At 40.1% G+C, this 14090-nt stretch overlaps 1 protein-coding gene across 1 annotated transcript in view; it reads right to left on the reverse strand.

Moving 5' to 3' along the window:
- TEK (TEK receptor tyrosine kinase) overlaps nucleotides 1-14090 on the reverse strand; it is a 61254-nt gene that overhangs the window by 26283 nt on the left and 20881 nt on the right. The window contains exons 5-9 of the mRNA XM_070935512.1: nucleotides 11716-11847; nucleotides 10326-10466; nucleotides 8696-8827; nucleotides 3586-3740; nucleotides 2590-2743 (exon numbers count right to left, since the gene is read on the reverse strand). Of these exons, the coding sequence (XP_070791613.1) occupies nucleotides 2590-2743; nucleotides 3586-3740; nucleotides 8696-8827; nucleotides 10326-10466; nucleotides 11716-11847 (714 nt within the window). The remainder of the gene's footprint in view (nucleotides 1-2589; nucleotides 2744-3585; nucleotides 3741-8695; nucleotides 8828-10325; nucleotides 10467-11715; nucleotides 11848-14090) is intronic.

A 14090-nucleotide genomic window follows, 5' to 3' on the forward strand; every position in this document is an offset into this window, starting at 1 on the left:
ACTGTCTGAAACAGTTTGCACAGTAACAGAGTTGGAAGGGACCTTGGAGGTCATCTAGTCCAACCCCCTGCTCACGCAGGAGACCTGTACTAGGGATTCAAACTGCCGAACTGCCAACCTTTCTGATCGACAAGCTCAGTGTCTTAGCCACTAGCCACTAACCTAGTCAGTACTTTGATGCCTTATTTTTCTTCTCATTAACGTGCCTCCTTTTTTTGGCTTCTGATAACAGAGGCAAACTCATAAGGTCCTTGATACAGCTATAGCTCTTACGATTAGCCAATAACTCCTTTACTATTCTTAAGTTTCCAGGCCTGCTACTGAAATTATTTCTAAAGGCAAATATTTGGGTATTAGCCTAAGAAACCAAGTACTAAAATCATATTTATAACACTGAATTTTGGACCTGCCTCTCTCTTTTTTTAAAGCCCTAGAGAAAATACTGCATTCTCTGATGGTCATATCAATTGCTCACAGATGATAAAGAAGCATCAACAGAGATACTCAATCAATTCAGGAACAACCTAACCATTAGACAGTGTGGAAACTGCCTTTGACATCAGAGCTTTCATATTATGACATGTAATAGTAGCAAATTGGTAATTACTTAATTTATAGTACTTTTATTGCAAGCTCAAGTAAGAATGGAAAGCCAATTTAGTAGAGTGATTAAGAGTGCTGAGCTAGAAACTGGGAAACTGGGAAACCTAATCCTGCCTGAGGCATAAAACCACCTGAGGCACTGGGCCTCAGGCACAAAGCCAATCACTCTCTCTTAGCTCTAGAAAGAAGAAGATGGCAAACTTCTTTTGAAAAATATTGCCATAAATCCGCATGGACTTGTAGTTGCAGGAATCAAGACTGTCTTGAAACACAAAAACACAAAGAAAGGGAGGTGGGGGGGATGTCAAAATCACTTGGCTGTCCCTGCACATACTTCATGGGTGAGAGAGACAGTGACATGTGTTGGTCTGTCTTAGATAGCAACATTTCTTTGAATAATCCTTTGACCATTCTTTGATCTAATCGCAGTGACTTGTAACAGAGGTGGGATTCACTTACCTTTCCTACCAGTTTGCAAATGTGAGTGCACGTGCCACCCCTGCGCATGTGCACGGCCTTCTGTGCATGTGCAGTAGTTGCATATTACGTTTGGGCAGGTGGGCGGAGCCTCCAACAGTTGCTACTACCGGTTCGTGTGATCCAGACAGAACCAGTTGAACCCCACCACTGATTTACAAGTATGGCATCGAAGTGCAGTTAAGAAAATGCTTATTGGAATTTAATAGATCCCTCTTCTATCTTTCCAAGAAAATTAATCTAGGAAACATTCTCAGTTGCTGAAAGAAAAAGGCTGAACTTTTCATTCTGATTGGTAAATCTCCTGCGTTCTACTTTACAATTAAAAGGCATTTGGAAAAAATCCATTTACAGGTAGTCCTCAGCTTACAACCGCAATTGAGCCCAACATTTATTTTGCAAAATCAGACAGCTGTTAAATGAGTTTTCCCCCATATTATGACCTTTGTTGCCACAGTTGTTAAGTGAGTTGCTGCAGTTGTTAAATTAGTAACACAGTTGTTAAGTGAATCTATATTCCCCCTTGACTTTACTTGTCAGAAGGTCACAAAAGTGGATCACATGACCCCGGAAGACTGCAACGGTCATAAATATGAGTCAGTTGCCAAGTGTCTGAATTTTGATCATGTGATCGAGGGGAAGTTTCAATGGTTGTAAGTATGAAAAATAAGTGACTTTTTTCAATGGTTAGCTGACAAAAACAGGAACTAGAAACAAGGAAATATATGGAAAGGATCAGTGATATAAGGAAGATACGTTAAATTGGTTAAGCAAACATATTGTTATTGTTATTATTAATATTATTATAACCAGTACTAATGTGATGAATATTGTTGTAAACATTTTGATTATTATCATTTCCTAAAATTATTTGTATCCAGACAACACACTGTTTAATTGAAATTGGAATTTTTATATGTTATAAAAGAAAAAAAAGAAAAAAAAGTGACTTTTCAGTGCCATTGTAACTTCAAACGGTCACTACTTGATTGGTTATAAGGATTACCAAGGACTATCTGTACATTGGATACGGATGTTGATACTATTTGCAGCTTGCTTCTTTCTGGTCATGTTTGCAATGTCCAGGGCATCAAGCCACTGACGCTTAGCTAACAGTTACTGAAATCACTTGAATCTAAATGCACCGAAATTGCTATGATGTAGGGGTGAAATCCAGCAGATTCTGGAGAACTGGTAGCGGAAATTTTGAGCAGTTCGGAGAACCGGCAAATACCACCTCTGGCTGGCCCCAGAGTGGGGTGGGAATGGAGATTTTGCAATTTCCTTCCCCCAGGAGTGGGGAGGGAATGGGGATTTTGCAGTATCCTTCCCCTGGAGTGGGGTGGGAATGGAGATTTTGCAGTATCCTTCCCCTGCCATGCCCACCAAGCTACACCATGCCCACCAAGCCACGCCCACAAAACCGGTAGTAAAAAAATTTGGATTTTAGCACTGCTATGATGACACTGGAATCTGGATGATAAACAATGGCAGAAGTTTCTCATTTACCTTTAACTGCAACTTGAAAAGCTTTTTCGGCCATGCCAACTCTTGTCTCGGCAACATAGACCCACGTTCCAGAATCAGTAGGCTGGACACTTTTAATAAGAAATGCAGCTTCTAAAGCTTCTGATGCGTTGCTTTTTTTCGTTATTGTGACAGGCTAGGCAACAAAAAAATAAAATAAAATAAAATAAAATAAAATAAAATTAGATGTCTACCACAATACAAAAAATAATCTATTTTTAAATGTTTTTTGCCTTTTTTAAAAAAAACAAAGCAGAAAAATCAACATTCAGGTAAAACTTCACCAGAGAGAAGGCAATGAAAATTATACACTGATTTCAGGTTAAAAATATCACTGTAATATCAACGGAGTATGACGCTGAGCTTGCCGATTGAAAGGTCGGCAGTTCAGCAGTTCGAATCCCTAGTGCCACGTAACAGGGTGAGCTCCTGTGACTTGTCCCAGCTTCTGCCAACCTAGCAGTTCGAAAGCACGTAAGAAATGCAAGTAGAAAAATAGGGACCACCTTTGGTGGGAAAGTAACAGGCGTTCCGTGTGCCTTTGGCGTTTAGTCATGCCGGCCACATGACCATGGAGACATCTTCGGACAGCGCTGGTTCTTCGGCTTTCAAACAGAAGTCAACACCGCCACTTAGAGTCGGAAACAACTAGTACATATGTGCGAGGGGAACCTTTACTGTTACCTTTTATGTTTTAATATCTAAAATGGACCTTGAATATTTGATGAGACAATGCTAAAAGTTTGTGCCTTCATAGTACCATCCTACTTCCTGTTTTATTGCTGAGATTTTAACTGCTTTATTATTTGCTTTAGCATATAACCCCAGAACAGAGGATGGGTTCTTGAAATTTAAGGCTTACTGCAAGTAGAGATGGGAAGAAGCAAGAAAATGAGGCAAAAGAGATTCAGTGAATAAGTACAATTGTCTCCATTAACGTATCCTTCCTACAAAAGCAGAAGATGATGAGGAACTTACTAGAAGGATAGCTCCATCTTTTTTAATCAATTTAATGTCTTCCTTTGTAGGAGGTGGTTTGCCAGTAATTGTGCAGATCGACTTGAACTCTGAGCCAACATTGAGTTCAATTTCATCAAGCAAGGTCTCTATCTTGGGGGATTCATCCGCTGTACCTGCACACATATGTAATGAACCATGTTTGTTTGTCATTTAATTAGCCCAGATTAAATCACTTTAATTAGTCAGCAACTCCACTAGATACACATCTTCAATCAGACTTGAACACGAGTCTTGCTCTTCCTAGACCAACATCTTAACCACCACATTGTGTCAGGGAATTGCACAGCAGGTGTCCAAAGGGAGCCAGAGACGCTGACACGAACTTGTAGTTTTATGTAAATAGATATATTTTACATCTATATATACAGCAAACAAGATAGTCAGGCAAACAGCAGCATCATGAGGTAAATCACAGATATATACACACAGGCTGCAGTATGATTTGCTGACTTGTAGCTTCTGACCAGTCACATCCACAGATATCTATCTGCTTGGCCTTTAAGAGTTTGAAAGTTGGAGGCTTACTTATTTATTTAGCATATGGCAAATGAAGAAGGTAAAGATACTCCTCAACGTACGACCACAATTGTGATCATGGCGATGGTTGTGAGGATTGTGCTTGCCAGACATTGGAAAGAAAAAGAGATTCCGACTGTTGAATTATTATTATTATTATTATTATTATTATTATTATTATTATTATTATTATTATTATTAAAGAATGGATTTTGAAACTGACTGAATTAGTAGAGATGGCGGAATTAACTGCCTTGATTAGAGATAATGGACTAGACACAGTGGTGGGATTCAGCCAATTTGCACCAGTTTGGGTGAACCGGTTGTTAAATAACACCTCCCCCCCACTATCAAAGTGGATCCTGGGCACTGCACTGCATTGCAATGGAGAAACGGGTAATGGAGTGGCTGGCGTGAGGGAAGAAGAAGGCCGTTTTTCCTCTTTCTTCTCCCTGCCCCCCCTCCTTCCCTCATTTCTACATTGCAGCACAGCGCAGGATCCATTTTGATAGTGAGGGGGAGGTAATTTAACAATCAGTTTGCCCAGGGTCAGGTTGGCTGTCGTGGGAGGGTTGTCCCACATGTGTGGCGAAGCTGGAGGAAGGGGATGGGCCATGCCTCCCATGAAGGCCAACCTGATCCTGGGCAAACCGGTTGTTAAATTATTTGAATCCCACCCCTGACTAGACAGCTTGATAAGAGACTGGAAACCGTTTTTGGACTTTCTATGTGCTAAATAACAGATGGTTAACAGGGAGATTTGAAGATTAGTGTAATGTTTAGCTCAACCTGTTGGCTGCTTTTTCTTTATATACTGTATATAAAGTCGTTAAGGAAATATGGCTTCCCCCATTGGCTTTGCTTGTTGGAAACCAACAGGGAAGGTGGCAAATGATGATCACATGACTCCAAGATATTGCAACTGTTGAGAATACATACTGGTTGCCAGGCACCCAAATTTTGATCATGTGACCAAGGGGATGTTGTGGCGATATATGAATGGTTGTAAATCGAGGATTACCTATACTGCAGATAAAATCTTTGTGATCATATGATATGTTCATTTTAGATAGCTAAAAATCCCAAAAGCAAATGGAAGAAATAATTACGGGATTCACATAATTGTTTGGCAGTAATATAAGAAACAGACAATGAATGATGTGCCCAGGTTCAATCATTTCTCTTCCCCTTTCTCTTTTTAATTTAACTAATGAGCAGATTTAGTGAGATGGCAGCTGTAAAATTGAACTGCTGCCATCATCATCTTTAAAAAATGTAAATAGGAAAAGCATCATAACTTCCAATCAGAGTCAGACTGGCCTCCTGCCAATCTACTTGTCAGTGACAATCCTACACGTTAAATTTATCCTACTTCTTAAATTGGGGGTATCAATATTTCATTAACCTGTCATTGAGCTTTCGCAAGTGGTAACTAAACAATGGCATTCCTGATTTAAGAACCAAAATAAATTTAATTGATTGACAAAATTCATAACCTCCGTTCATGTATGTGCATACCCATGAACATTGGTGTATGTCATATATTGCAACAGTTGGCCCAAATGTTGGTTTAATCTCTATGGCCTGAGCTTGAAGAATGATATATAAATGAATTTAGGCTCTCCTTTTTTCCCCTTTTGATGCAGCAAATTATGACAGCGCATAGCCAACTTTGTCTGATTTTGAAGAAGCTTAGCAGGCTTGGATTTGAACAGTTCTTGGTTAGTGAATTCAGGAAATCCCAGGATAGTAGACTAGATTGGGAAGTTGCAAAAGCATTGTGGAGGAAGCACCAGGCTAGAAACCAGGAGACACTGTCTTTAGTCCTTTTCTTAGGGATGAAAGCCTGCTGATGATTTTGAGCCAGTCACTCTTTCTCAGCCCAATTCACCTCACAAGATTATTGTTGTGGGGAAAATAGGGGGAGGAAGGAATAATAGGTAAGTTTTCTGTCTTCAGTTATTTATATAAAAAAAATAAAGGCAGGATTTTAAAAAATCTAAAATAATTATTGTTGTGGGGAAAATAGGGGGAGGAAGGAATAATAGGTAAGTTTTCTGTCTTCAGTTATTTATATAAAAAAAATAAAGGCAGGATTTTAAAAAATCTAAAATAATTATTGTTGTGGGGAAAATAGGGGGAGGAAGGAATAATAGGTAAGTTTTCTGTCTTCAGTTATTTATATAAAAAAAATAAAGGCAGGATTTTAAAAAATTTAAAATAATTATTGTTGTGGGGAAAATAGGGGGAGGAAGGAATAATAGGTAAGTTTTCTGTCTTCAGTTATTTATATAAAAAAAAATAAAGGCAGGATTTTAAAAAATCTAAAATAATTATTCTCTTTAAAACAGTCTGGCTTTGTGGATCAGGGGTGGGGAGAAGGGATAGATCCCTGTAGCAGTTGGCAAGTGTGCGCACGCAGCTCCATTTGCGTGAGCGGTGAGTGTGCCTGCCACTCACTTAAACAGAGTGTGTGCACCAGGGGTGGGTTCTACTTACCTTTACTACTGGTTTGCAGAGGGGGCTGCATGTGCTCTTCTGCGCATGTGCAGAAGCTTCTGTGCATGCGCAGAAGCGTTTTGGTGACGTCGGAGTGGATGGGCGGGGCCTCCCGCCGGTTTTACTACCGGTTCTCTCTCACCCGCTGCTCACACAAGTGAGGATGCACATCAGTGGTGGGTTTCAAATTTTTTTACTACCGGTTCTGTGGGCATGGCTTGGTGGGCATGGCATGACTTGGTGGGTGTGGCTTGGTGGGCATGGCAGGGGAAGGATATTGTAAAATATCCATTCCCTCCCCAATCCAGGGGAAGGTTCAGCTTCCGATCAGCTGGCACTTGGGAGGCAGAGAATAGATGGGGGCGGGGCCAGTCAGAATTTTTACTACTGGTTCTCTGAACTACTCAAAATTTCCACTACCTGTTCTCCAGAACTGGTCAGAACCTGCTGAAACCCATCTCTGATGCACATGCATTGCATGCGCTCGCTGGCTGTTTCCGTGACCCGTTTGCAAACCTCTCAGGGCCCATTAGTGGCCTGTAGCCCACAGGTTGGGGACCCCTGCTTTAAAATGTGGGTAACCAACCTTTTGGCTTGCTTGGGCCTTCACTCATTGAGTGAAGAGGAATTATCTTGGGCCACATATAAAATATATAATATAGTTAATGTATATAAACCGCATAATAATGTTAAACCTTTAAAATCTTGTGGGGCTGTATTTTAGCTGTCCAGGGTTGCGTGCAGCCTTCAAGACACAAGCTGAACACACCTGCTCTAAAACAAGATGGACAGGTCTAAGTGGCTTTGTGTATCAAGCGTAGCTCAAGGGACCGGTGTTAATATTATTTTAAAACTTTCTTGAATATTTTGATCCAATATTTTAAGGAAAGTATATATAACAATTGAATGTATCAAGGCAATTGTCATTTTTATGAAAATTATCATAGTTACAAAACATTCTTACTGCTCAACTTAAAATCCAACAGCTTCTAGTTACTGAGGAAGTTGTACACTGTACTGTAATACTGTTCTACCAGAATGTTACTATATATATATATATATATATATATATCTATCTATCTATCTATCTATCTATCTATCTATCTATCTATCTATCTATCTATCTCTCTTTGGTTATTCGGGTTTTCTCCCGCGTAAAATTGGAAGTGTCTTGGCGACGTTTCAACGAAGTCTCATTCGTCATCTTCAGGCTGCTGTTTTCGGCTTCGTGCTTCTAGGAGCAAAGCACAAAGCCGAAAACATCAGCCTGAAGATGACGAATGAGACTTCGTCGAAACGTCGCCAAGACACTTCCAAATTTACACGGGAGAAAACCTGAATAACCAAAGACCTACATACAAATACCCGCGAAAACCTCAGAATATATATATATATATATATATATATATATATATATATATATATATATATATATATATATATATATATATATATATATAATTAATAACAGAAGCTATGAGTATTAATTGTAAAGCAATATACAGTATCATGTACAGCGATGCTAATTATGTCATGCTACCTGGGATGTGTATGTTGGATGTGTATGTGTATGTTGGTATAGCCTGACTGGTGGCTCAGTGGCTAAGACACTGAGTTTGTCAATCACAAAGATCGGCAGTTCGGCGGTTCAAATCCCTAGTATAGGTCTCCTGCGTGAGCAGGAGGTTGGACTAGATGACCTCCAAGGTCCCTTCCAACTCTGTTACTGTTACTGATGGGAAGGCTGTATTTTCTCTTTCAGAGAAAACGAGAATATAAAAACTGTTTTTGAGAGGAGGACTTACTGGAAGGAAGACTTAAATACCTTTTTGTGTTGCTGTTTTTCTAATAGCATGCTTGCTTTATTAAAAAAAGAAAATAGCTCTGGAACTGCTGGATGATGGGTCATGAATCCTCCATAAATTCTTTAGTGTAGTTTTCTTTCATGCTGATTTGTCTTCGAATACAAGCGAAGAAGGTACCCATCTTTGGGTGCCAAAATTACGCGAAACATGCAAACTGGTGTGGTATTACAGGGTTACCTTTGCTTTACCTTCTTTTTCACATTGCAGACCATGCCACCCAAACTGGCAGATGCAGCCCTTAAAGCTGTCACATGCTCCTCGATTACTGCAGTGGTTACACTTCAATTTACAGTCCGGCCCATAAAAATCAGGCTCACAACCTGCCAAAATGAATGGTACCAGTATAACTGTTAGGTTGCACACATAGCAAATGGCCCTGAATATCATTATTCAAAAGATCACCATCCTTTTAGACCAGGGGTGTCAAACTCAAGGCCCCTGGGTCAGATCCGGCCCACGGGGTGCTTAGAACTGGCCTTCAGGGCCGCCCTGGAAACAGCGAGGGACTGGCCCATGGTGTCTCTGCCAGCAAAAACAGAGATCGGAAGGGCCGCACGCACCCCTCCTGAGCTCCGTTTTCGCTGGCAGAGGGTTGCAGGAGGCTGTCACACTGAAAACAGCTCAGGAGCCCATTGTGAAGTTTCCGAAAGATGCCCTGATTAATTCATGAGCCACGAGCCAAACTTCAAAAGAAATACAGTCATTTATTAGGAGCACCATTTTGGAAATGTTCGGATGTAGTTAGAACTAATCCCATGTAGATTTACGTTCCCCTATGACCCCGTCTCTCCCCTCCTCTCTGGCCATGTCATAAATCACATTCTCCAATTAACCACTTTGGCTTGCTGTGAAACCCAAAACTCTCCTACTGATTGCGGTAGAAAAGCATCTGTGGAATGTAGTTTCAGTTAGGGAAATCAATCAGCTCCATCAGTTCTCCCTCCCTCCTGCTCATGACAACTTGAAAGCTTTGTAAGTTAATACCTGTTTTCTCTGGCAGAGCGCTCGGGCCACCACAGGCGCCCCCAACACAAGTGACGTTGAGCTGGCCACACCCACCCTGGCCACACCATCTCCACCCCCCTGAGGTCAAACACAACCCTGATGCGGCCCTCAATGAAATCGAGTTTGACACCCCTGTTTTAGACCACGCTATATTTGACTGACATCATACTCTCTCACATTGGTAGGGAGTTGCTGAAGTCCAGACCCCAGCAGAATATATTCCAAAGGGTGCGTTTTACCCTTGGAATTCATATATTTTTGAGCAAAACTGAACTTTACAGCTGTCTAAATGTTGCGTTCTTCCCATATGTAGCTAGCCCTCGTTTAATGACTGTTTCTGGTTACAACAACGATGAAAAAAGTAGCTTTGTGATCAATGCTCACATTTTCAATGTTTACAAATCTGTATCACAAAGAAAAGCTTAAAGTAAGATCATAAGCACAGTCTTAGTTTCAGTTAGCAAATGCTTCACTTAATGACCAATTTACCGGTCCCAGTTGCAGTCATTAAAGGAGGATTACCTACATATCATTTCTTGGCAGAAAAATATGTATCGACTTCCTTAAGCACTTGTGCAATATTCAGCCGAGATGCTGACTAGAATATATGGCTTTAAAAAGCATAGAAGGAATGAGTTTAATCCAGAGATTGGATTAAAAAATGACCAAACTATCCCACTGTACTTTTTTTCTAGAATTAAAATATATTCTTAGCAAAAGAATACATTTTATATAAGCTGAGTTATCCCTTGCTCCCTCCACAAATACATATATTGTCCTAACTACACAGTTAATTTTCATATTTCATTTTACCTTCATCACACAGGAGTCCCTTCCATCCAGAGGCACATGAACATCCGTATGGATCAGGCAAGCAGAACACCAAAGATTTGCATCCTGATTTTTCTTTACATTTTTCTTGGCAGGCCTTCCCAAATGTGTTTTCTTCACAAGCTTTGTTTGTTTGTTTGTTTGGTAAAAAAAAAAAAAAGGACAATATTTAAAGTGAGGTGAAATAATATTTATTGGATGCATGAAAATTGTGATAAGGAAACTTTATTTTCAAAGTGTAAAAGTAATAGCATGTATAACAAAAGCAGAATCCTCCAGAAAGAAAGCATGGTGTTAAATATTCACTCAACAAAGCTCTTTTTTTCTGTCTGACACACAGAGAAGAGGGTAACTTCTAGCTGGGAGCTCATTTTTTTACTTTACCTTGGAAGTCAACAGCTACAGTGTAGTAAGTGAAGCACAATCGCTAGACATCCCTGCTTAGATCATACATTAAACTTTTATGTCTCCAAGTGCTGGGAAACCAGGCTTTATTTATTTACTTGGACATGACTTCCCAGATTTGGGCAGTTGATAAATGATATGATGATGGATAGATTGAGAAGATTGAGAAAGAAAAAAAGAAAGAAAGAAAGAAAGAAAGAGAGAGAGAGAGAGAGAGAGAGAGAGAGAGAGAGAGAGAGGAGGGAGGGAGGGAGGGAGGGAGGGAGGGAAGGGAGGGAGGGAGGGAGGCAGGGAGGGAGAGAGGAGGAAGGAAGGAAGGAAGGAGGAAGGAAGAAAGGAAGGAAGGAATGAAGGAATGAAGGAAAGAAGGAAGGAAAGAAAGAAAGAAAGAAAGAAAGAAAGGAGGGAGGGAGGGAGGGAGGGAGGAAGAAGGAAGGAGGAACGAAGGAAAGAAAGAAAGAAAGAAAGAAAGAAAGAAGGAAAGGAGGGAGGGCGGGAGGGAGGGAGGAAGAAGGAAGGAAGGAAGGAAGAAAGAAAGGAAGGAGGGAGGGAGGGAGGGCGGGAGGGAGGAAGGAGGAAGGAAAGAAGGAGGAAGGAAGGAAAGAAAGAAAGAAGGGAGGGAGGGAGGAAGGAGGAAGGAAGGAATGAGGAAGGAAGGAAAGAAAGAAAGAAAAAGATAGATAGATAGATAGATAGATAGATAGATAGATAGATAGATAGATAGATAGATTCAGTATAATTCCTCCTTAAAAGCAAGGAAACCTTTATAGGTTTGAGCTGTCCTAAATTATACTATGAAGGGAGAGGGAATAATTTTTTGCTTTTCACCACCAGTATCTTTATAAATACTACTTTTTTGGTAGCTTCTAAACCATAAAACCTCAAATGTGGTTAATATATCCGATATATTGATCCACTGTTTTAGTGGAAATTGTTCATTGACACACGATTTCCCCCCCCCTTTTACCTTTCTCACATGTTTTCCCCATAAAGCCTGGTGGGCAAATGCATTCTCCAGTATCTTCATGACAGATGCCATTATTCTTGCAGTCTGGACAAGGAAAAGAACACTCAGGTCCCCATTTCTGAGCTTCACACCCTTTACATAAAAACATAAGAAGAGTTGGTAAGGTAAATAGTAAAACGGATCTCAGATAGAATAGGCTTGGGTTAGTAAATCTTCACTGGAGTACCTCTCAGTGTCAAGGGGAGCACAGCGTAGTAAGGGAATGAGCAGCCTTTCTTATTTGTATCATCTTAAAAGAAATCTCTTGAGGAAGAATGGTTTTGTCTCTCTTTGAAATAATTTTTGCTCTCTCTTTCCCTGTTTCCTCTCCTTTTCCTTCCCTCCCTCCAGAAGAGACTACAGGAAAAGTACAGGTAAGCAGTTGTTAAACTGGATTCCTTATAGAGGGCCCCACTTTAATATGATTGTCAATAAAACCAAAAGGATTGTAGCCGTGAAATCACCAGGACTTGAACTGGACTTCAAGGAGTCTATCTTGACAGGATTTTTGACAATTGCCTGATAGTCACATGTGAGCCTGGATAATTCATCCTTGGTGACAAAATGATAAAACACTACAAGATTGTTACAATCACCAAAGTGCCTTCCAATCAATGGCAAGCTGTTGCCCCGAGCTCATAAGACATGCTGGCAACTGAAAGACTAACAATAATCAAGATTAAAGAACAAAAACAGGAAGCCAAATACAGGGGATGACAAATATTTGGAAGAACATAATGTATGCTATCTCAATGAATTCATTTAGCCCGGTCAATCATTGCTGGGTGTGGTCTTCAAAACACAATTTTCATAACTCAGATTGCATAATTTCCTCTTAACTCAAGAAATTTGATGTGTGTACCAGGTCTAAATTACCCAGAATAACACAATCTGTGAGGGTGGCCTGAAATCTACTGCCCTACTTCACTCCTGTATCTCTTTATTGGGCAATAAAATGAGAGGCTTATTAAGCTTCTTTTGGGTAACCAAGTTTGACCGAATAGGCTAAGGTTGAGTTTATTGGCTGCAAAGTCCACACATCCGGTTTATGTTGATGTTGGATGGACAAACTACCCACATCAAAATATCACTTTTCAGAAGTTCTTCCGAAGCTTCACCTATTAATACTCAGCTTAAGGAAGCTTCAGGGTTCCAACTGAGAAGACAGTTTTGAGTGTTAACAGTGGAACTGCAGGATTGGCTGTTTCCCCACTGATGGGAAGGTTTGCCTTCCGGCTTCCTGACTGTCCTTCTTCCCCACCAAAAGCAAGGCATTGTGGCAACTTGCTGCGTTTCAGACGTGCAGCACTATTTTCTTCCCACAAAAATCAAATGGAATGAGGAAAACATGAGACGTCAAGCACTGACTAGTTGCCAATTTTTGCAGGCCCACCAGTTAGTTGGAGGGGACCCTGGTAGGCTTGTGGGTAATACAGGTAGTGCTTGACTTATGATTGGTTGCTTAGCAACCATTTAAAGTTACAACAGACCTCCCCAAAAGTTGCTTACAAACTGTATTCAAAATTCTGACAGCCCATCTCCCGGCCATGCTTGCCAGGTAATGCTCAACAAGCTACTTGCATTTGGCGCATTCTGCAGTGACATAACTGCAATTTATGACTTTTTTTTTTGCCAGAAGCCAGTGTTTACTTCTTGTTTCCAGCAAAAAACACCCATTACAGACAAAAGGTTTGCTTAACAATTGCAGAGTCATTGAACAATTGCTGCACAAAAAAATCATAAAATCAGGTCAGCCATGTGATGGACCCACTTAATGACTGGTATGATTTACAGTTGTAATTCTGGGCTCAGTTCTGGTCATAAATGGAGGATTATCTGTCCTGGGGCTTTTGAGAATGGTAAAAGTGAGGAAGTTGGATAGCCTGAAAGTAATTCTGAGGGTTTGGTAAGTAAAACCAGTGGGTGGGTAAAAATATATTTAGCTGAAAGTGAATAAAACTGCAAGTTAACTGGTTTTTACTTTGGAGGGAAATCAGATTTAAACTAGACATTTTTGTTTGGGAAAAAAAATCTTGATGTGTCTCTTTCCTTAGCTATACCAGAGCTCTCTAAACCTCTCCAGAGCTATGCTGTAAAAAGCCAGATGTGCAAGAAATAGCTTGCTCAAGACCTCAAAAGAATGAGGATGAGAATGTGATTAAGAAAATATTAGAATGTGCAGAAATGAATAGATTAACACTTGCAATTAAAGGAAAGGAAGAATCTGACTATTATAGTATATGGGAGTTATTTTATCAATAATATGGTTAGAGATTAAATATGAAAATTAGAAATAATAGCAGAGGAGTGAAATATGGAAACGTATTATAAAATTA

This window comes from Pituophis catenifer, unplaced genomic scaffold (assembly GCF_029215685.1).
Source record: "Pituophis catenifer annectens isolate HBS135680 unplaced genomic scaffold, rPitCat1.0.hap2 SCAF_2, whole genome shotgun sequence".
In the NCBI taxonomy this organism is placed as follows: Eukaryota; Metazoa; Chordata; class Lepidosauria; order Squamata; family Colubridae; genus Pituophis; species Pituophis catenifer.